Source organism: Macaca nemestrina, chromosome 7, assembly GCF_043159975.1.
Source record: "Macaca nemestrina isolate mMacNem1 chromosome 7, mMacNem.hap1, whole genome shotgun sequence".
NCBI classification, from domain to species: domain Eukaryota; kingdom Metazoa; phylum Chordata; class Mammalia; order Primates; family Cercopithecidae; genus Macaca; species Macaca nemestrina.
In genome coordinates, this window is record NC_092131.1 from 5,223,431 (window position 1) to 5,246,625 (window position 23,195).

Sequence of the window (23,195 nt, forward strand, 5' to 3'; positions counted from 1 at the left end):
CCATTAGCTCCTGATGTCATCCATTTGGGTGAGGGGACAGGGAAGTCAGAGGAAGCTGGCCAGTTGCTCTCACGCAGCCTTATGGCAGAATGGTGCCTGATTCCCGGTACAGCTACTCCCACTGAGTCTCCAGGGATGTGTGGCTCAGGAACTTCCCCCTGCAACCCCTCCCCCTGCAACCCCTTTCCCCTGCAACCCCCTCCCCCTGCGACCCCCTCCCCCTACAACCCCTTCCCCTTGCAACCCCTTTCCCGACCCCCACACTGGTGGGAGGAGAGGACCTAGAGGAAAGGTGCTGGGCAGATAAGCAGCCGAGGGCGGCCCTGGGTTTGGCTTATCAGCCTTCTGGGCCCTCCTGCCCCAGGAAGGGCAGCGAGGACCATGGTGTTACCCCCTGTCATCCTTATCGTCCTGGCCATGAGCTTGCAGGACTGGGAGGGCTGGAGGCAGCCAGGCAGACAGCAGCACAGCTTTTGCCTGTTGGCAGGTGGCCTTGGTGGCTTCCCAAAGGCAGTCGCTCCATGCAGAAAAAAACTCACTTTTTGGGGGGGGCAAAGCACCTTGGTTCATTTATTTAGTTCATTAATTCCACCAGTCTGTTTCTAAGGGAACATAGCTGCAGCCAGTCCTGCCCCTCCACCCACCCACCAGGTGCCCAGTGTTCCCAAGGACCCTGAATCCCAACTCTATTCAGGGATCAGCATTTCTGCACCCCAAATGTCTGTTAGGGAGGATAGTGAAGGCTTAGCCCTCCTGGCTCATCAATATCCAGCAGTGAGAGACCACCCCCATCTCCCTGAGGTGACCTTCTAGGGCAGTCCGTGTTGTCTGGCTGGCCTGGGCAAGGTGGGCAGGGACTAAGGTGGGCAGGGACTAAGGCCTTCTGGTGCCTGGGCCTTGCTGGGCTTGCTCTGCGTGCTGACTTCATCCCGATAGTACCTTGATTTTCCTACTGTGACTTCCCCTTCCGTCGACTTCTTCACCAACTTTAAAATTCCGTATTGAGAGCGGTTAAATTACCTCAAATCCTATTCAGAACAAGGATCTTCCTGGAAGTTAGGAGGAGGGAAAAGAAGTTTAGTCACAGAAGACTACTCCATGTTTGAGCTGCTGTTTCAAGGGAAGTAAGTAACTGCTGGAGGAGCCCTGCCACTCTGCAGCGTGTGGTTTTGCCCTGATACTTTTCAGATTGAGGTGTTACTTACATGTAATAAAATGCACAGTCTTAAGTGTATACTTTGATGAGTTCTGATGAATGTCTACGTGTGTAATCACCACTGCAATCAAGATGGAGGGAAAGGCCGGGCACAGTGGCTCACGCCTGTAATTCCAGCACTTTGGGAGGCCAAGGCGGGTGGATCACGAGGTCAGGAGTTTGAGACCAGCCTGACCAACATAGTGAAAACCCGTCTCTACTAAAAATACAAAAATTAGCCAGGCATGGTGGCATGTACCTGTACTCCTAGCTACTCAGGAGGCTGAGGCAGGAGAATTGCTTGAACCCAGGAGGCGGAGGTTGCAGTGAGCCAAGATTGCGCCATTGCACTCCAGCCTGGGCGACTGAGCAACACTCTGTCTCAAAAAAGAAACAAACAAAAAAAAGATGGAGGGAAAGACAGATTTCTATTGGTGATTCTTAAAAGTTTATTTATTTGTTTATTTATTTATTTATTTAATTTTTGAGATGTCGTCTCTCTCTGTCATCCAGGCTGGAGTGCAATGGTGTGGTCTCAGCTCACTGCAACCTCTGCCTCCCGGGTTCAAGCGATTCTCTTGCCTCAGCCTCCTGAGTAGCTGGGATTACAGGTGCCTGCCACCACGCCCAGCTAATTTTTGTTTTTAGCAGAGGCTTGGTTTCAGCATGTTAGCCAGGCATGTCTCAAACTCCTTACCTTGTGATTCGCCCACCTCAGCCTCCCAAAGGGCTGGGGTTACAGGTGTGAGCCACCGCGCCTGGCTCTTGAAAGTAATTTCTTTCTGCTTATAAAATTCATGCTCACTGTGGAACACTGGGGATTGAGTAGAGAGGTCCAGGCCACGGTGTGGCAGGGCCCTGCCAGGGAAACACTGTCTCAAGCACCCCACCACCCCACATGGTTCCCGGAGGCGGGGCCCCTAAGCACTCACGGTACAAGTAAAGGTGCCAACTGACTGCGTCATCTGCACGCATACAAGCACTGCTAGCATTCTGGGGTATGTTTCTTCCAGGTCTTTCTATGCACATATATATTACATTTTTTTTCTGTGCATATTTATATATGTATGAAACCAGATCAGTTATACAATTTAGTATTTTTTAACCTTACTGTAGTATAAGCATTTCCCCCACTGTACTTTGTACATATGATTATTTTTTTTTTGATGGAGTCTCGCTCAGTCGCCCAGGCTGGAGTGCAGCGGCGCGATCTCGGCTCACTGCAAGCTCCGCCTCCTGGGTTCACGCCATTCTCCTACCTCAGCCTCCCAAGTAGCTGGGACTACAGGTGCCTGCCACCACGCCCGGCTAATTTTTTGTATTTTTAGTAGAGACCGGGTTTTCACCTTCTTAGCCAGGATGGTCTCGATCTCCTGACCTCGCCCGCCTCGGCCTCCCAAAGTGCTGGGATTACAGGCGTGAGCCACTGCGGCCGGCCGGGCCGTAAATATTATTTTTAAGAAGTCATTGGTGTCTATTTTGTGATATTTGACTCAACCAGCCTTGATAACAAAGAGTAGTTAGAGACAACTGAATTTTTAAAATGTAAATCTGATTTATTTTTGGAATAAATAATATATTTACATGACTGGAAATTCAAAGGATACAAAAAGGCATATACTCCAGGCAACCACTGTGACTAGCTGCTCATCACAAGTGGAGAACTTGTTTCTTTTCGCCCCTCCTCCTCCTCCCTGGAGTTATGAAACATTTCAAACCTGCCGAAAGTTTGAAGCTTACAACAAATACCCTCCAACGTTTAGGGTTGTCTCCCTCCCCCTTCTCTCCCTTTCTCCCTCTGATTTCCTACGGAACCACGTTTTCACGACCAAGCCCGGGAACTTCACACTGGCGCAGTGAGGTCCTGCACGGCCGCTTCCTGCACACACATGCTTCTTAACAGCTGCAGGCTATTTCATGAGGGAAATTTGCTCCCGTTAACAGGGCTGTTCCCAAATGCCAGGCTGTTTTAAGTGCTTCCGAATTATAAACAGGCTATACTGTTTTCCTTGACTTAGGACTTGTTCTTAGGACTGGCTTTCCCAGCAGGACGGCGCCAATGGGGGGCTCCCAGGCTGCTCCCATCTCACCTCTCCTTCTGGGGTGCTGGGGGTTTGGACCAGTGTTCCTTCTGCTTCTGTGAAGGGCCCTTAGACTCGACTTGAAGTGCTCCTCCTATTGGTTTTTAGTTAATACATATATTTATGGAACGCTTCACAAATTTGCGAGTCATCCTTACGCAGGGGCCACGCTAACCTCTGTATCATTACGATTTTTGTATATGTGCTGGCGAAGGGCGCACTCCTAGTATTGTTTGTATAAGTTTTTAAGGTAAATATTCAACATCAATTCCCGTTTGTTGCAATTATTCCCCTTCTTTGAGGTTTTTAATTTGCAGCATTTTTACATTTATTTCCTTCTATTTATTTATTTTTGAGAAACAAGGTCTTGCTCTGTCGCCAAGGCTGGAGTACAGTGGTGTGATCATAGTTCATTGCAGTCTCAAACTCCTGGGCTCAAGCAATCCTCCTGCCTTGGCCTCCCAAGTAGCTGGGACTACAAGTGCATGTCACTGTGCCCAGCAGCATTTCTACATTTTGGAGAAATCAAATCTACATACTTATTTTCCTCTGTGGCTTGTCCCATCACTTTTGAGTTTAGAAAGCCTTTGCCATCCAGAAATCAGTTTCCCCACTAGTTTTAGATTCTTTAATCCATTTAATATTATTTTGTCCAGAGAATGAAGCAGTGGCCACATTAGTTGTGACACCTCCCCCACCCCCCGCCGTTCCTTAAACGCATCTGAGATGCCCCCTCCATTCTGCTTCCTCCCTGTGGGCCTCGCTAGGCTGCTGCCTGGCCCTCCGAGGGTCTGGGCCCTGCCATTCGATAGAGTGGCCCCTGCTGCGGCTCCACCTGTCATCACTTAGCAGTTCTCACCCGTTTCTTCTTCCCAGGAGTGACAGGGAACAGTGAGGAGGCATCAAACAGCACAGGGTCTGCAGTTCTACAGAGCTGGCTTCCAGTCTCAGTGCTGGGTGAGCTTGAGCAAGCTACCTAACCTCTCTGAGTCTCCAGGGGCTAATGAGACTTCACCTTGCAGGGCTCTGGTGAGCAGCACATTGGCCACAGTCATGGGCATTTGTGGGCACTAACATGATTCCTCCCTGCCTGCCCCAACAAAACAATCCCAGTGGGGATTGGAAGTGAAATCAAGCTACACCTATAAATTCCTTTGGAAAGAATGAGGTCTTTCCATAATGTGTGTAGTCCTCCATCCAGGAATGTGGAACAGATCTTCCTTTATTCAAGTTTCCTTTTATGCCTTCTGGAAAGCTTTGCCGCTCTTCACATGGCCTGAGGTTTCTTGCTGAGGTCATTTCCTGGTACATGGTGTGTCCTGCTGCTGTTCTGGGCGTCATCTTTTGCGTGTGCTAGTTTCCAGCAGGGCACTTCTGTGATATGGTTTCGTTTGCTGGCTGGAGATGTAGAACCAGGGGCTTGAACCCCTCCAATGCCTGCCCACAGCTCCATGAGGAGGCAGCCCTGGACCTCACCCCACAGCATCCTCCTCAGAGGCTACCATGGGGGGCAGCCAGCTCTGGAGTGGCCATTCCCCCGTAACAGCCACTTGGGCAAACCGGTGTGTATTTCAACACCAGCCATGCCGGGACAGGTCTGCTGACGCACTCTGCCTGCGGTGGTGCTGGGCTGGCAGGTTCTCCCTTGCACTGCCCTCATGAGCGTTGGCTGAGGGCACTTCTCACAGCTCAGGCAGCACACTCGACCAGGTTTGGAAAAAGTCTAGTTTATTGCACTGACTCAAAGCACAACTAAAAATTAAAACCAGAAAGAAAACTGTACAAAGCACGAAGCTACAAGTTTAAAAGCATCACCTAGACGCGGGTTTAATTGCACTACAGTCCCGTGGGTGAGGAGAGCTTTGCCATCCGTGAGGCGCCGGGCAAGGCACAACAGACACAGAGAGGTGCAGCCCGGCCTGGGGCTGCCTCTGCTGCCACCAACTTTTACAAAAGGTTCTAGAAAAGGGAAGTGAGAAGTCAGATCTGGGATTTCGGCATCTTGACCTCATTTGGACATGGAAAACCTCCACCTATGTAGCTGGCTGGGTCCTGTCAGGGAACATAATTTATCACCCTCCACCTGTGGCCTGGGGGCTCCCTGACACCGAGGACTGGGCCTGGGCCAGAGGCAGTCTAAAAAAAGCAGCTAGCCTGGTGTCCTGTCCTGCAGCTGCCTCCGGGAGGGGGCGGGATGTGTGGTAGGGCGGCCTAACCCTCCCACGCAGATGCCAGTGGGCGGGGTGGGCACTGCCCATTGTCTGAAGGGGCAGCCATCCATAGAGGCACTGATTTCAACTTGTCGAGTGTCAACCCATACTCTGCAGCAGGCATGCGCTGCCACTCGGAGCCAGCCCGCAGGTCCCGGGCCCGCCCTGCCAGTCAAGTCTGTGTGGGGATGCCCGTCCCTCCGAGGCTGCAGGCGAGGACAGTGCAGGCTCAGGACAAACCCGGGAAGGAACAAAGGCCTTCCACTATTTTCGGAAAATACATCTCTCTTCTAAATTGGTAAGATTTGATTTGAAATGAGGTATTTTATGCAGGTTTGTAATACAACAAACAAAAAAGGCAATAATTAGTAGACTCATCTTCTGAGGATGCATCTGGTTTTAGGATGTCTGCCAGCAGCATTAGTTAAATACCATTCCAAAGACATTTCTGAGTGAGCGACCCTGGCTCAGCTCCCCACGCCCCATGCACCCTCCTGTGCCGTCCCTGCCTGGGACACACATGCACACGTCCAGGTTCCATTTGCACCCATCAGGCTTTACTGTTTCAGCTGAAATGTGCTCTCCAGGAGGTGGGCAGCCTGCGTCGTGTACGGGCAGCGAGGTGAAATGTGGTGTGGTGTGGTGTGGTGTGAGGTGTGGTGTGGTGAGGTGAGGTGTGGTGAGGTGTGGTGTGGTGTGATGTGATGTGATGTGGTGTGATGTGATGTGATGTGGTGAGGTGTGGTGTGGTGAGGTGTGGTGTGGTGTGGTGTGATGTGGTGTGGTGAGGTGTGATCTGGTGTGGTGAGGTGTGATGTGGTATGGTGAGGTGTAGTGTGGTGAGGTGTGGTGTGGTGTGATGTGGTGTGGTGAGGTGTGATGTGGTATGGTGAGGTGTGGTGTGGTGAGGTGTGAGGTGTGGTGTGGTGAGGTGTGTGGTGAGGTGTGGTGTGAGGTGAGGTGTGAGGTGTGGTGAGGTGTGTTGTGTGGTGTGGTGTGTTGTGAGGTATGAGGTGTGTGGTATGTGGTGAGGTGTGTTGTGTTGTGAGATGTGAGGTGCGGTGAGGTGTGGTGTATGTGGTGAGAGGTGTGGTGTGTGGTGTGAGGTGAGGTGTAGTGAGGTGTGGTGTGTGGTGAGGTGTAGTGTGTGGTGAGGTGTGCTGTGTGGTGAGGTGTGGTGAGGTGTGGTGTGCTGTGTGGTGAGGTGTGGTGTGGGGTGAGGTGTGGTGAGGTGTGGTGTGTTGTGTGGTGAGGTGTGGTGTGTTGTGTGGTGAGGTGTGTGTGTTGTGAGGTGTGGTGAGGTGTGGTATGTTGTGTGGTTTGCTGTGGTGTGTTGTGTGATGTGAGGTGTGGTGTGGTGTGTGTTGTGAGGTGAGGTGTGGTGTGGTGAGGTGTGGTGTGTGTGTTGTGAGGTGAGGTGTGATGTGAGGTGTGGTGAGATGTGGTGTGTGTGTTGTGAGGTGTGAGGTGTGGTGTGTTGTGTGGTGTGTGTGTGGTGTGGTGAGGTGTGGTGTGTGTGTTGTGAGGTGAGGTGTGGTGTGTTGTGCAGTGTGGTGTGTTCTGTGGTGTGAGGTGTGGTGTGGTGTGTTGTGTGGTGAGGTGTGTGGTGTGGTGTGGTGAGGTGTGGTGTGGTGTGGTGAGGTGTGGTGTGTGGTGTGGTGTATTGTGTGGTGTGGTGAGGTGTGGTGTGTGTGTTGTGAGGTGAGGTGTGTGGTATGTGAGGTGGTGTGGTGTGTTGTGTGGTGAGGTGTGGTGTGTGGTGAGATGAGGTGTGGTGTGTTGTGTGGTGAGGTGCGTTGTGTGGTGTGTGTTGTGTGGTGAGGTGAGGTGTGTTGTGTGGTGAGGTGCGGTATGGTGTGTGGAGAGGTGTGTTGTGTGGTGTGTGTTGTGTGGTGAGGTGAGGTGTGGTGTGGTGTGTGTTGTGTGGTATGTTGTGTGGTGAGGTGAGGTGTGGTATGTTCTGTGGTGTGAAGTGTGGTGTGGTGTGTGGTATGAGGTGTGGTGTGTGTGTTGTGTGGTGTGTTGTGTGGTGAGGTGAAGTGTGGTGTGTTCTGTGGTGTGAGGTGAGGTGAGGTGTGGTGTGGTGTGTGTGTTGTGTGGTGTGTGTTGTGAGGTGAGGTGTGGTGTGGTGTGGTGGTGTGTGTGTTGTGTGGTGTGGTATGTTGTGTGGTGAGGTGAGGTGTGATATGTTCTGTGGTGTGAAGTGTGGTGTGGTGTGTGGTGTGAGGTGTGGTGTGGTGTGGTGTGTTGTGTGGTGAGGTATGGTGAGGTGAGGTGTGTTGTGTGGTGAGGTGAGGTGTGGTGTGGTGTGTGTTGTGTGGTATGTTGTGTGGTGAGGTGAAGTGTGATCTGTGGTGTGAAGTGTGGTGTGGTGTGTGGTGTGAGGTGTGGTGTGTGTTGTGTGGTGAGGTGAAGTGTGGTGTGTTCTGTGGTGTGAGGTGAGGTGTGGTGTGGCGTGGTATGTGTTGTGTGGTGTGTGTTGTGTGGTGAGGTGAGGTGTGGTATGGTGTGTGTTGTGTGGTATGTTGTGTGGTGAGGTGAGGTGTGGTGTGGTGTGTGTTGTGTGGTATGTTGTGTGGTGAGGTGAGGTGTGATATGTTCTGTGGTGTGAAGTGTGGTGTGGTGTGTGGTGTGAGGTGTGGTGTGGTGTGGTGTGTTGTGTGGTGAGGTATGGTGAGGTGAGGTGTGTTGTGTGGTGAGGTGAGGTGTGGTGTGGTGTGTGTTGTGTGGTATGTTGTGTGGTGAGGTGAAGTGTGATCTGTGGTGTGAAGTGTGGTGTGGTGTGTGGTGTGAGGTGTGGTGTGGTGTGTTGTGTGGTGAGGTGAAGTGTGGTGTGTTCTGTGGTGTGAGGTGAGGTGTGGTGTGGCGTGGTATGTGTTGTGTGGTGTGTGTTGTGTGGTGAGGTGAGGTGTGGTGTGGTGTGTGTTGTGTGGTATGTTGTGTGGTGAGGTGAGGTGTGATATGTTCTGTGGTGTGAAGTGTGGTGTGGTGTGTGGTGTGAGGTGTGGTGTGGCGTGGTATGTGTTGTGTGGTGTGTGTTGTGAGGTGAGGTGAGGTGTGGTGTGGTGTGGTGTGGTATGTTGTGTGGTGAGGTGAGGTGTGGTGTGGTGTGTGTTGTGTGGTATGTTGTGTGGTGAGGTGAGGTGTGATATGTTCTGTGGTGTGAAGTGTGGTGTGGTGTGTGGTGTGAGGTGTGGTGTGGCGTGGTATGTGTTGTGTGGTGTGTGTTGTGAGGTGAGGTGAGGTGTGGTGAGGTGAGGTGAGGTGAGGTGTGTTGTGTGGTATGGTGTGCATGTGCGTGTGGCATGGCCAGTGCTCTCCTCTCAGGCCCAGCCTCGGCTTCCTGGCCAGAGTGTCTGGCGTGGAATGTGCTCTGCAGCTTTGTCTCTGGGGGGACACCCCCTGTGATGGGACGAAGTCATCACCGAGCACATCCTGCGCTGCAGAGAGCTGACCTTTGGCTCCACCTGGCCCTGGGGCTACTCAGGTGGAAAGAGGCCCTGGGCCAAACCAGCTGCCCGGCTGCCCTTGGCTCTGGGAGGCCTCCGGAGACCACTCCCAGCAACAAAAGCTGGAGCTATCTGTGGATGAGACCAGGACGGCAGCACGCGGGTAATCGGAGAGCATGCAGCCGGGCAGTCGCCACTGTCCTGAACTCCACTGCTGCAGCAATTGCGCCAGCCACGGGTGGAGGCTGTGGGTTCTGGAACGAGACAGAAACCAACATAGATGAAAGTAAGTGTGCAGGTCCAACCTGGCCAGAGGTGTCTGGACAAGTGTCGAGGCAGCACGTCCACCAGGGAGTGACACCGAAGCCACTGTGCCCACCACGGATGCCTGGCCCCTCCGCGTGACTCTGCCAGGGCTCCTTCAGATGACCTCCCACTCGTCCTCCAGATCCTCAGGGTGGGGCATGGCGGCCTGGCTGCTCTTCTGGGTGCCATGCGAGTGGCTGAACGTCTTTGTCAGCCGTCGGAGGAGGTAGCCGGGCGGGCCCACAGCCCACAGCTCATCTGACGCAGTCACTGCAGGGACAAGAGCCAATCACGTACTTGTCAATCACACAGACTGTGGAGTGGGCACAGATGGCACTGGGAGCTTGGGCGCAGGTCTGGGCTTGCTGCATTCTAGGTGGGGGACCCTGGACAAGCCACCATCTCCATGTGAACTTCGTACCTTCAGCTGTAAGTGGATGTCAACAGCACCCTGTCCTTGCCCAGGAGACTCTGGCAGAGCCCAGGTGTCCAGCCCCTTCCCTCCTTGGGACACACTCCTGCTTTGCCCTCAGTTCTTGCTTTGGGAGAGTGGAGCCCAGTGGGGGCAGCTTCTTTGAGAGCCCCCCGACATGGTCCACAGGAGCCCTGGGAACCCCAAGGGAACAACAGCCTTGAGCCCACGGCCCCTGGCACCTGCCTGTGAAACATGACACATTGCCGGGAATTTTCTTCCAGTAGTCTCCGGCGGGGTTCTTGTCTGTGATGCCATACCGCCGGGCGAGGTCTCCGTTTGGACAGCGGGCCCACACGGTCCTGGTGCTCAGCGCCAGCTGGCAGGCCTGCAACCCTGTGGGCAGACAGGGCCCCTCCTGAGCCCCTGCCGTGGACGGGATGGGCCACTGCTTCCCGAGCCCATCTTGTGACGCTGCCCTCCTCCACCAGGGTCCCTGCAGGGATGGAGTGCCCATGCTGGGCTGGGCTTGGGGCAGGAGCCGAGGGAAAGGACACCCAGTTGGCAGGGCCAGCAAAGCCACCAAAAGCCAGAAGTCAAAGGACAGAAGAGCCTGGGCAGTGTGCAAACCACCCTCCCACGAAAGCACCAGCAGGACGGCCTGGGTTCCCCCAACAAGGAACATGACTGGAGGCTTGTCCCCCGGTCCGGGAAGCAGCGGCAACAGCACAGCCCCAGCACAAAGGCTGCGGTGTGGTGGGGACCAGGCTGCGTCACAGACAGTAGCCTGGAGGGAGTGCCCAGCAGTCCCCAGTGATGGCAGACCCGGCTGGCCAGCACCGCAGGCCCTGTCTGCGGGCTCCTACCTGGCACGTGCTCCCAGGCGGTCCCGACAGGCATCTCCTCGGTGATCCCGGTCCGCACGTGCACGTTCCACCTGCTGTCAAGCACCCACAGCATCTGGTCGTTGGGGCTGGAATGGACGCTGACCAAGTTGACCCCGGCAGGCTGGAATCGGGAAGGGACTTTCAGGGAAGGCAGGAGTTGGGTGACAAGAGGAGGGACAGGAGGCTTCCAGAACTGGGGACATGTTAGTGGCAGCATGCAGCAGCCAGGGTGGGCCCCGCAGGAGGCAGAGAGGCCATGTCCTGCCCCCGGTGCCAGTCTCACAGGGGAGACAGTCACTTGTCTCCAGAGTGTCAGGTGGGCCAGACTGAGGGACAGCCCAGCAGATACCAGCATGGACTCCAGCAGGAGACCAAGAAGGGCAGGGATGGCCCAGGTGAACAGAGAGTGGAGGAACGAGAGGAGAGGCACGGCGGACCTGGCTGTGAAGGACCGTGGTGGGCACTGTGAGAAACAGTAACGCCAGCCCAGGAGCCCCTGCCACCTGCCTGTGCCGCCCTCACCATCCTGGCTCAGCTGACGCCCCTCTCCTCTAGGCATAGCCATCCTCCCGAATGTGCTGCCGGGCAGGCAACGTCCCTGTTGCCCAGGTCGTGGCACAAGACTGCCGCCCTGCCCTGGTCCTTGGGCAGCCTCTGTCCACGCTCAGCATCTCTGGTTCTTTGTCTGCTCTTCACAGGACAGAAGGAAGTCCCTTCAGTGTCCTGTCTGCTGTCCACTGGCAGCTCCAGGTTGCCCCAGGGCTGCCCACCCCTCGGTTGGACCAGGCCTCCGTGCCAGCAAGCACAGCACTGTCTGGAGGACCTGGGCCACTGGTCACCAGCAGTGCCGGGGGGTGACCTGAGCCCCAAGGGGCTGGCTGTCTTCCACTGCCTGGCGCTGCCTGCTTTTCTGGAACCCACAGTCTTCCCTGCTACATCTGTGGTCTTGGGTCCCTGCCCTCTTGGTCAGCCTCCATGGGACCCTGAGTGGGCCACCCAGTGGAAACTGGCGGGTCCCTTGCTGTCGCCACACATCTCCTGCTCCTTGCTTTGTGCTCAGGGTTGCCGGGAATACAATCACACTGGATGCCCTGTGCCACACTCTGGCCACACAGTGCTCCTGTCATAGTGCCCGTGTCACACACTTGCCGGGTCCAGACACTCTCAGGGCCCTCGGGCACCGGGACCTCCCTCCGCCTGCGCCTCCCCGATTGAGGTGCCCTCTCCAGGCTGCCCGCATCCTCACCCACCGGCTGCTCTGGGCAGGGGCCCCTAACTGTGGGCTGGTGAACACATGTATGAAATGCCTCCCGTGGGCACCAAGTCTCACGCCTCAGCCCCAGTGGATCAGGACATGGAGGATGGAGAAACAGGACAGCGAGGAGGATGGGGTGGTGGCCGCTCTTGTGGGCACATCACCACCGATCACCACCGCCTGGGCCAGTGTCTGCCTTTGCTGCTGCCAGGTCCTCTGAGGACCAACCGGTCCTCCCAGACATGGCAGGTTTCTTCCCCAGCTGCCCGGCCTCCCCACCCAGCCCTATTTTGCCGAGTGATCACAGGCCTCTCCCCTCCCTTCCCTGGACTCCCTGCATCCCCCTGGAATGGGGGCTTAGCCTAGAGCAGCTTTTCCCTAAATCTGCACCTCTGAACCCCAGGTCCATGGAATAGAAATGGGTGTGATGTATAGAAAGGGGGTTCCATAGACCAACAAGTTAAGCTAAGCTGAGGGATGGCGGTGAATATAAATCCCAAGCACGCCCAGACTTGGTCGCAACTCCACGGCTGAAACACTGACAGGCACAGGGCCACCCCCTCCCTCCTGCCCCCACCTGACTCTGGCTGTCAGAACGTTCTCTTTAAAAAAAATTTTTTTAAGACAGGGTCTCACTCTGTCACCCAGACTGGAGTGCCCTGGCGCAATCCCGGCTCACAGCAACCTCTATCTCCCCGGCTCGAGTGATCCTCCCATCTCAGCTTCCCAAGTATCTGGGACTACAGGCGCACACCACCACACCAGGCTAATTTTTGTATTTTGTTGTAGACACCGGGTTTCACCATGTTGCCCAGGCTGGTCTTGAACTCCTGGGTTCAAGTAAGCCATTCGCCTTGGCCTCCCAAAGTGCTGAGATTACAGGCGTGAGCCACCGTGCCTGGCCAGAAAGTTCTCTCTTGTGTGAGCTCACTCAGGGTGCAGCTGGAGTGACTGCAGGTCTCAGCCTGCCAGTGGGGCGAGTGAGCTAGTTTTTTTTTGAGTCTCACTCTGTCTGGAGTGCAGTGGCATGATCTTGGCTCACTGCAACCTCCGCCTCCCGGTTTCAAGGGATTCTCCTGTCTCAGCCTCCCAAGTAGCTGGGATTACGGGTGCCCACCTCCACGCCCGGCTAATTTTTGTAGTTTTTAGTAGAGACAGGGTTTTGCCATGTTGGCCAGGCTGATCTAGAACTCCTGACCTCAAGTGATCCACCCACCTCGGCCTTCCAAGGTGCTGGGGTTACAGGTGTGAGCCACCGCGCCCGGCCGCGAGGGAGCTATTTTAAGAGACACAGAGAGAACAGAGTCCTAGTGAGGGGCTCCCTTCGCTGCTCCCTCAGCCCTTTGGTTGCTCACTCTACACATTCGCCCAAATTACAGGCGCAGGCTTTGGAAGCCGTTGTGAGCGGGCTGGACGGGGCTCTCAGGTAGCACCAGAGCAGGCAGTTGGACGTAAACACCAGGCTAGGTTCAGATATTGGAGGCACCACCAGAAAATAAAATGAGCAACTGGCAGTGGGTGGTCAGGCGAGGAGGTGGCATTAGGGTTGATGCCCGGAGGACACAGGGCCACTGAGCAGAGAGAGGGAAGGGTTGGACGGCAGAGGCCAGAATGCTGGGCACCACCCTGGACAGCGGTTGCCAGCTTAAAGCAGAGTGGCACCGGAAGCCTGAGCCACTTTCCACGCAGAACTCCAGATGCGCCGGTGAGATCCGAGGGATCCGAGGGAGCCGTGCCTGTGCCACAGGGTCACCGTAGCCCCTGCCCACTCCACCTGGACAGCAGGGAGGCTGGGGCGGGGCGGCCAGCGGGGATGCAGTGGGATGCGGTCCAGGAGGGCAGGGGTGCCAGGGCCGAGTCCCCAGGGAACACCTGGAGAGCACTCAGACAGGTCCCCACTGCTGGCTGTGCTGGGATCAGATGTTTGAGATTTATATTCACTGCCTTCCCTCTGAGCTTAGCTTAACTTGTTGGGCTATGGAACTCCCTTTCTATACATCACACCCATTTCCGTTCCATGGACCTGGGGTTCAGAGGCGCAGATTTGGGGAAGCGCTGCTCTAGGCTAAGCCCCCATTCCAGGGGGATGCAGGGAGTCCAGGGAAGGGGAGAGGCCTGTGATCACTCTGCAAAGCAGGGCTGGGTGGGGAGGCCGGGCAGCTGGGGAAGAAGCCTGACTGCTGAGGCCACCAGGCCGTGTGGAGGAGAGGCTCCCGCCAGGCTCCAGCCCTCCCCACTCAGGAGGCCAGGTGGAGGAGACAGAAAAGCAGCCCGGGCCTCGCCACTCAGCCCACTGGCCAGAGCCCTGACGTGGTAGAGCAGAGCCGGGTCCCCACCACACGCTGCCCGCAGTCCTACCCTAAGACACTAAGACGCGCTGTCGTTTGAAGCCACTAGCTTTTGAATAGTAAGTCAGGGACAATGGGAATGACGGAGAAAGGAGGAGACGACTGTACTTCAGGGGAAGGGCAAGAACAGCGAGGATCAAAGTGGAGTCTCCGGGGGGTCTCCAGATAGAGAAAGATGGGCGCTGGAAGCAGCACGGTGGCAAGCGGAGTGCTCGTGAGCAGGCAGAGGACGGCTACCCCACATCCCTTTCCTCTTCTTTCCATCACCTTGCAACGTCTCTGGAACGTAAAACTTCCAGTCTCCCTTGGCTCTCTCACCTCCCGGCTCTGTCCCCTGACGTGAGCCTCCGCCCATTAACAGCCTTTACTAGAAGCCTCTAGAACAGAATACGGTGGGAAGTGCAGGCAGGGCCCAGCCTCACCCTGGCCTTGCCAGTCGTCCCTTCCTGGCACACATGCCCCCTCACACCTTGCTCACCTGGCAGGCTGCTGCCCACCCTTCACAACCCCACTCACACTGCCTGCCAGGCCTCTGGGAGGGGCCCTGTGCTGACTGCGAGCTCCCTGCAGGAGGCCACGTCTGCCCAGCTCCCGCCCAGCCCAATGCTGAGAAGGTGTGCGGAGGATGGACCCTGGCCACTTGCTTCCCTCGAAAACATCCTGTGTCCCCAGCCCCTCACCTGCTCTTATCCAATAAAAAGAAAAACTCTAATTTGTATTACTGGAGGACAATATACATTTGAAAACTATACAAATCCTAAGTGTACAGCATGATGGAGCTTCCCGATTTGAGTGCACCTGTGTGACCAGTGGCCGTCCCAAGAAGCAGAAGGTGAGCCCTGGCCCTGGCTCTGCCACACTCCTGACACCAGGACCTGCACTGTGCGGGTCTGACTTTACATGACAGAAGCTCGTGGCATGGTGGCTTCTCTCGGAAAGGAGGACTGGCACTCCCTCGCAGGGCCCTCATTCTAGGGGGGAGGCCGGCCTGCAGACAGCCCAGGAAGGCTTCAGGAAGGGGTAGGGATGGAGGCCAGGTCTCAGGGCAGTAGAGCAGAAACAGTCTGATGAAAAGCACATGGGACACCAGTAAATGCTCTTTAAAAGAGGAAGAGCGGCCGGGCGCGGTGGCTTACGCCTGTAATCCCAGCACTTTGGGAGGCCGAGGCGGGCGGATCACAAGGTCAGGAGATCGAGACCACGGTGAAACCCCGTCTCTACTAAAAATACAAAAAATTAGCCGGGCGCAGTTGTGGGCGCCTGTAGTCCCAGCTACTCGGGAGGCTGAGGCAGGAGAATGGCGTGAACCCGGGAGGCAGAGCTTGCAGTGAGCCGAGATCGCGCCACTGCACTCCAGCCTGGGCGACAGAGCGAGACTCCGTCTCAAAAAAAAAAAAAAAAAAAAGAGGAAGAGCAAGTCATTCTGCACACATCTTACTGGGTATATCATCTTGCCTCATGCCTTTACCCATTATTTCCTAGAAGGGCTTCCATGGTACGCCACACCACCCCTACCACTGGCACGGCTCACGTGGCCCAAGCTCTCGCACCAGCTGTCTCCTGGACACCTCTCACTGGAGGCATGTGATCATCTGTTCGACGAATGAGTACCCACACATGCTGGGTTTTGGGGGAAACTCAACTGCAGACAAAACACTTGTTTCTGCCTCCCAGAGCTGCCATCCTACTGGGACGGTGGGCCACAACCCGGACAAACCAATGCCACGCTGCGTAACAGAGAGAAGGGCCAGAGGGACACCCTGACTCTGACCCGGAGTGGAGGGGCAGTGGTCCTGCTGACACCCAGGGAAGGGCCCTGGCAGCCCTGGCAAGTGCTCAGGGTTGCAACAAGGAGGCTGGGAGGCTGCAGCCCAGTGGTGAGGCCGCAGCCCAGTGGTGAGGCCAGAGTGGCCACTGGGGCTGATGACAGGCTTCAGGCTGAGGGAAAAGTGTGATTTCATTCTGAGTGACGTGGGAAGCTGCCAGAAGGTTGTGAAAAGAGGAAAGGGCTGGGCACGGTGTCTTACACCTGTAATCCCAGCACTTTGGAAGACCAAGGAGGGAGGATTGCTTGAACCAAGGAGTTTGAGATCAGCCTGGGCAACAGCAAGACCTTGTCTCTACCAAAATTTAAAAAATTATCTGGGTATGGTGGCATGTGCCTGTAGTCCCAGTTACTTAGGCGTCTGAGGCAGGATTACTTGAGCCCAGGATTTTGAGGCTGCAGTAAGCCATATTCGCACCATTGCACTCTAGCTTAGGCAACAGAGCAAGACCCTCTGTAATAATAAATAAAATAAAAGTAAAAAAAGAGGAGAGATGTGGGCCGAGCGCGGTGGCTCAGGCCTGTAATCCCAGCACTTTGGGAGGCCCAGGCGGGCCAATCACCTGAGGTCAGGAGTTCGAGACCAGCCTGATCAATATGATGAAACCCCATCTCTACTAAAAACACAAAATTAGTCGGGCGTGGTGGCAGGCGCCTGTTAATTCCAGCAACTCAGGAGGCTGAGACAGGAGAATTGCTTGAACCCGGGAGGCAGAGGTTGCAGAGAGCCGAGATCAGGCCATTGCACTCCAGCCTGGGCAATAAGAGTGAAACTATCTCAACAACAACAAAAACAGAGGAGAGATGTGAACTAGCGCATGTCGTCAGAGGACTCCTCTGGCTGCAGTGAGGACAAGCTGCAGGGAAGGGCAGGTAGACAAGAACCCTGTTCCGGATGCTGGTGCAAATAAGCCAGGAGGCGGTGGTACAGGCAGGCCCTAAGAGGCCGATAGAACAGGCTTTGGAGGTGGAGCCCATGGTGCCTGCTGATGGACTGGCAACGTGACCCTGGGGTGGGCTGCTCTGCTTGAGTCTGGACCTTTTCAGAGCAGACCCCAGGCCGGGGCAGCGCTCAGCACCCCGGGTGGTCACGGCAATCATGATCCCAAGCCACAGATGGCGGGTGACTCAGGAATGTGTGTCTGCTAAGATACACCGAGGTTTCAATAGGCAAAAAACAAATGCTTGAAAAGTTGGCAAACTCGGGGTTGCTTTGCTGACTGCTCTCTGGGTTGGTAATGGAGAGGCCTGGTCCTAGCCCTGCCTGATGGGGCTCTGGGCACACCCTGGGTGTTATGACATGGTGCCTGAGAGGGGCTTCAAGACCAGCAGGGCTGGGCATCAGTGAAGGATGATTTTCTATTAGGTCAGAAACAGTGACAATCACTGGACCTCAAAGCAAATGACTTTATCATCTTCCTCTGGAGAAAACCGGTCTCTCCCGGTCTCAGAGTGGTGGAGCGGGAAGCAGCACAGGATCCCGGTCTCAGAGTGGTGGAGTGGGAAGCAGCACAGGATCTCGGGAGCGGGGAATTCCACTGTTTGCTCACAGTAAGCAAGCGCGGCGCCGCGTCGGGTTAACACACAGCCCTCCTGCGCGGCTTTCATCACAGTGACCTGATTCACTGGTGGCCTCAACACACCTTTGCTGTATTTATTTTATAAACTCACTGTATGTTTTTTTTTTTTTTTTTTTTTTGTAACTCTCACCTGGATTTTCTGGTTTTTGCTTATTTTTTTCAGAAAGCACTGATGTAAGTGCCTCCACACAAGTTAGTGTGGATTCTTATTGAGCCTTTCTTTGGAGGCAAAAGAACTCCCGGCTGAGCCTGGCACTGCTGGTTTGTTAGCTGTGCTGCGTGCAATAGTGGCTCGCTGTCCTCTGGTTTGTACCAGAAGTCTGGGGCCGAATAAACCCTCATTTAAACAGACAAAACCCAGACACACTCAGGGGCTGTCAGAGACAGCACGCATCACTTGGGGCCACACACTGTATGTAGGATTCCTTTTTTTTTTTTTTGACACAGAGTTTCGCTCTTGTTGCCCAGGCTGGAGTGCAACAGTGCGATCTCAGCTCACTGCAACCTCCGCCTCTCAGGTTCAAGTGGTTCTCCTGCCTCAGCCTCCCGAGTAGCTGGGATTACAGGCGCCTGCCACCATGCCTGGCTAATTTTTGTATTTTTAGTAGAGACAGAGTTTCACCATCTTGGCCAGGCTGGTCTTGAACTCCTGACCTTGTGATCCACTCGCCTCGGTCTCCCAAAGTACTGGGATTACAGGTGTGAACCACCGCGCCCAGCCAGGATTCCATTTCTATGAAACATCCAGAAGAGGAAAATCCCAGGTAAAAATCAGGTGAGCAGCTGCCAGAGGCTGGGAGAGAGGAGGAGGGAGGAGGAATGGGGAGTGGCTTCGTGTTGGTAGGGGCTTTCTGGAGGGATAAGAATGTTTTGCAACTAGGCTGGGCGAGGTGGCTCATGCCTGTAATCCCAGCACTTTGGGAGGCCGAGGCAGGCAGATCACTTGAGGTTAGGAGTTTGAGACCAGCCTCAGCCAACATGGTGAAACTCCATCTCTACTAAAAATACAAAATTAGCCAGGTGTGGTGGCGCGTGCCTGTAGTCCTAGTGTCTCGGGAGGGTGAGGCAGGAGAATCACTTGAACCTGGGAAGCAGAGGTTGCAGTGAGCCCAGATTGTGCCACTGTACTCCAGCCTGGGCAACAACAGCAAAACTCCATCTCAAAAAAGAAGAAAAGGCCGGGCGCGGTGGCTCAAGCCTGTAATCCCAGCACTTTGGGAGGCCGAGACGGGCGGATCACGAGGTCAGGAGATCGAGACCATCCTGGCTAACACGGTGAAACCCCGTCTCTAATAAAAAATACAAAAAAAAAAAACTAGCCGGGCGAGGTGGCGGGTGCCTGTAGTCCCAGCTACTCGGGAGGCTGAGGCAGGAGAATGGCGTGAACCCGGGAGGCAGAGCTTGCAGTGAGCCGAGATCTGGCCATTGCACTCCAGCCTGGGTGACACAGCAAGACTCCGTCTCAAAAAAAAAAAAAAAAAAAAAAGAATGTTCTGGAAACTGCATAGTGACAATGGTTGCACAACATTGCAAATGTACGGTCACTAACAGTAAACCTCATGTGTACTTTACCACAATTTAGGAAAAAAGAAAAAGTAGACGAGCCTTGCTTGTGACAGTGTACTACAGTGTTGCAGTTACCATTGTGGTGAACTGGGTAAAGGGTACTCAGGATTTCTTATAAATACAAATGCAGTGACCATTATTCAATAAAAATTTCAATTAGGCCGGGCGCAGTGGCTCACGCCTGTAATCCCAGCACTTCGGGAGGCTGAGGCAGGCAGATCACCTGAGGTCGGGAGTTCGAGACCAGCCTGACCAATATGGAGAAACCCCGTCTCTACTAAAAAATGTACAAATTTAGCTGGGTGTGGTGGCAGGTGCCTGTAATCCCAGCTACTCAGGAGACTGAAGCAGAAGAATCGCTTGGACCCAGGAGGCAGAGGTTGCAGTGAGCCGAGATCACACCATTGCACTCCAGCCTGGGCAACAAGAGTGAAACTCTGTTTCAAAAAAAACAAGAAAAAATTCTTTAAAAAAAAAAAGTAGTCTGGGCACAGTGGCTTACACCTGTAATCCCAGCTCTATGGGAGGCTGAGGCAGAAGAACTGCCTGAGCCCAGGAGCTCGAGAACTAATCTCTACTAAAAAAACAAAAGAAAGTAGTAGGTGGTCTAAAATTTTGGCTTATTCATATTAAAAACTTCATAAAAATGCAAAAGAGGCTGGGTGTGGTGGCTCACGCCAGTAATCCCAGCACTTTGGGAGGCCAAAGGCCAGCAGATCTCGAGGTCAGAAGTTCAAGACCAGCCTGGCCAATATGGTGAAACCCCATCTCTACTAAAAAAATACAAAAATTAGCCAGGCATGGTGGCACACGCCTTTAGTCCCAGCTACTCCAGAGGCTGAGGCAGAAGAATTACTTGAACTAGGGAGGCGGAGGTTGCAGTGAGCGGAGATCGTGCCACTGCACTCCAGTCTGGGTGACAGAGTGAGACTCTGTCTCCGGAAAAAAAAAAAAAAGAAAAAGAAAAAGAAATGAAGGATAGAACTTGTAAGATGGAATAAATAAGAAATTTGAGAGTTAAAATACTTTGGAAATGCTAAAAAAAAAAAAATACACAAAGTTTGGTAAGCTGAGAGGGGAGACAGGAAGGGAGGGAGGAAGTGTGTGTGTGCATGGCAGGCAAACGTATGTGCTTGTTTGTTTTTAAGTTCAAAATCCAGCTCCTGCAAGAAGGCTTGCTTTTTGTTTCTGGGACAGGGCCTTGCTGTGCTGCCCAAGGTAGAGTGCAGCGGTGCGATCACAGGTCACCACAGCCTCGACCTCTTGGGCTCAAGCGATCCTCCCACCTTAGCTTCCTGAATAGCTGGGACTATAGGTGCATGCTACCACACCTGGCTAATTAATTTTTTTTTTTTTTTTTTTGTAGAGACAGGGTCTTACTATGTTGCCCTGGTCTCAAACTCCTGGGCTTGGCCAGGCGTGGCGGCTCACGCCTGTAATCCCAGCACTTTGGAAGGCCAAGACAGGCGGATCACAAGGTCAGGAGGTCGAGACCATCCTGGCTAACACGGTGAAACCCCATCTCTACTAAAAAAAAAAAAATACAAAAAACTAGCCGGGCAAGGTGGCGGGCGCCTTGTCCCAGCTACTCGGGAGGCTGAGGCAGAAGAATGGCGTAAACCCGGGAGGCGGAGCTTGCAGTGAGCTGAGATCCGGCCACTGCACTCCAGCCTGGGCGACAGAGTGAGACTCTGTCTCAAAAAAAAACAAAAAAACAAAAAAACAAAAAACTCCTGGGCTTAAGTGATCCTCCTGCCTAGGCCTCCCAAAACGCTGGGATTACAGCAGCCCCACGGCACCCCGTTAGAAGCCTGTGGTCTACTTCTAGGTATCACGGCCTTCCAATGAGAGAAAATACTTAGAATTCAGTATAGTGAAGAGGGTTACTAGCTCCTAGAAACAAGTTTTGAAGAAGAGAGTTCAAAAACAATAGATGTTTAAATGGAGGTATAGGAAAAAAAGCAACATGGAAAAAATTAAAGGAAGTGGCAAAAAACAATTTAGTTTCCCTCAAAGGGAGCTGGTTCTGTCCCACACCATTAGACGGCAGTTGGGGAAGTCTCATAACTTCATCTGCAGGCAGCGCAGGTGTGTTGACGGAACAACTTATGGTGTAACAGGCAGCCCCACCAGCACCCAAATACCACTCAAAGATGTTCGGAGGGTTAGAGGAAAAGAGCAGCTATACTCTGGAGACTGATGATACCAGAACTGTGGAGGTGAAGGGGATGAGCTGCACCATGGTACTCAGTGCTGGGTATGTGCAAGAGTCACCTGCAGGGCTCCGAAGAAGCCAGAAGCTTCCGGACAGTGATAACAATGAGCACACATTCACCCTTTCACTCCCTTCTCAAGCACCACTACCATGAGAGGGAACGGGTTAAAGAAAGAAAAATGGGGTGGGCGCAGTGGCTCGCGCCTGTAATCCCAGCACTTTGGGAGGCCAAGGCAGACGATCACCTGAGGTCAGGAGTTTGAGACCAGCCTGACCAACATGGCGAAACCCTGTCTCTACCAAAGATACAAAAATTAGCTGGGCATGGTGGTGTGGACCTGCAATCCCAGCTACTCGGGAGCCTGAGGCAGAGAATTGCTTGAACTCAGGAGGTGGAGGCTGCAGTGAGCTGAGATCGGGCCACTGCACCCAGCCTGGGTGACAGAGTGAGACTCCATTGCAAAGAAAAAATGTTCAAATCTCCAAAGGACAGGGAGAATAAGGGGAGGAAGCAGCCGTACAATTTTGGAAGCTGGAAAGTGGGGGATGCATGGCAAGGACTCAGCGGGCCCTGGAAGGCTAAAAGCAACGACTCCCCGACCAGCAGCCCAGCCAGATCGCCGTCAGAGACCCGCGTGGCCCACAGGCTCCATGTGTGTGCTCAGGGCTTCCAGTCAGCCTTGCTGGGCCTCACTCTTCCAACCAGGGGACTGCCAACATCTGAAGAAAGCCTCTGCCATGGAAAAGGCGAACTAGACAGAAAACACACAACTTGGGACACACAAACACCAGGCAGGGAGAAGAAACTTCCAAAACATCCTTAGGAAGATGAGAGAGGACTCTACAGCCGTCAAACAATAGGAACTTTCAGAAATTAAACATGTGGGCTGGGCGCGGTGGCTCAAGCCTGTAATCCCAGCACTTTGGGAGGCCGAGACGGGCGGATCACGAGGTCAGGAGATCGAGACCATCCTGGCTAACACGGTGAAACCCCGTCTCTACTAAAAAATACAAAAAACTAGCCGGGCGAAGTGGCGGGCGCCTGTGGTCCCAGCTACTCGGGAGGCTGAGGCAGGAGAATGGCGTGAACCTGGGAGGCGGAGCTTGCAGTGAGCTGAGATCCGGCCACTGCACTCCAGCCTGGGCGACAGAGCCAGACTCAGTCTCAAAAAGAAAAAAAAAAAAAAAAAGAAATTAAACATGTGATCATGGAAATAATCTGACAGAGGGTTGGAGAAATAAGGTTGAGAACGTCTTCTAGAAAGTAGGATAGGCCGGGCGCGGTGGCTCAAGCCTGTAATCCCAGCACTTTGGGAGGCCGAGGCGGGCGGATCACAAGGTCAGGAGATCGAGACCACAGTGAAACCCCGTCTCTACTAAAAATACAAAAAATTAGCCGGGCGCGGTGGCGGGCGCCTGTAGTCCCAGCTACTCAGGAGGCTGAGGCAGGAGAATGGCGTGAACCCGGGAGGCGGAGCTTGCAGTGAGCCGAGATCGCGCCACTGCACTCCAGCCTGGGCAACAGCGTGAGGCTCTGTCTCAAAAAAAAAAAAAAAAAAAAAAAAAAGAAAGTAGGATAAAAGCATAAAAAGATAGAAACAGGAAAGAAAAGAAAAGTGGAGGCCAGCTTAGAAAGTCCACAATACAAAAGGAAACCTCCAGGCTGGGCGTGGCAGCTAATGCCTGTAATCCCAGGACTTTGGGAGGCCAAGGCAGGTGGATCACCTGAGGTCAGGAGTTCGAGAGCAGCCTGACCAACACGGTGAAACCCGATTTCTACTAAAAATACAAAATTAGCTGGGCGTGGTGGCAGATGCCTGTAATCCCAGCTACTTGGGAGGCTGAGGCAGGAGAATTGCTTGAACC

The 23,195-nt window shown here is 54.0% G+C and overlaps 1 protein-coding gene and 1 non-coding gene across 5 annotated transcripts in view; both read right to left on the minus strand.

The window, feature by feature from the left end:
• Positions 1 to 277: 277 nt before the first annotated feature.
• Positions 278 to 23,195, minus strand: part of LOC105467653 (tectonin beta-propeller repeat containing 2) — a 148,528-nt gene continuing 125,610 nt past the window's right edge. For 2 of the 4 annotated variants that reach the window (XM_071099548.1, XM_071099550.1), the window contains exons 19-22: positions 10,520 to 10,661; positions 9,900 to 10,049; positions 9,241 to 9,511; positions 278 to 1,049 (exon numbers count right to left, since the gene is read on the minus strand). In XM_071099548.1, the coding sequence (XP_070955649.1) occupies positions 9,357 to 9,511; positions 9,900 to 10,049; positions 10,520 to 10,661 (447 nt within the window). In that variant the 3' untranslated portion in view covers positions 278 to 1,049; positions 9,241 to 9,356. Of the gene's footprint in view, positions 1,050 to 8,792; positions 9,512 to 9,899; positions 10,050 to 10,519; positions 10,662 to 23,195 lie in introns of those variants that run through there. The other 2 variants (XM_071099551.1, XM_071099549.1) reach the window with 2 other exon arrangements.
• Positions 3,394 to 3,497, minus strand: LOC112427642 (U6 spliceosomal RNA). Its single transcript, XR_003019341.1, has one exon. It is a non-coding gene; the product is annotated as a U6 spliceosomal RNA (small nuclear RNA).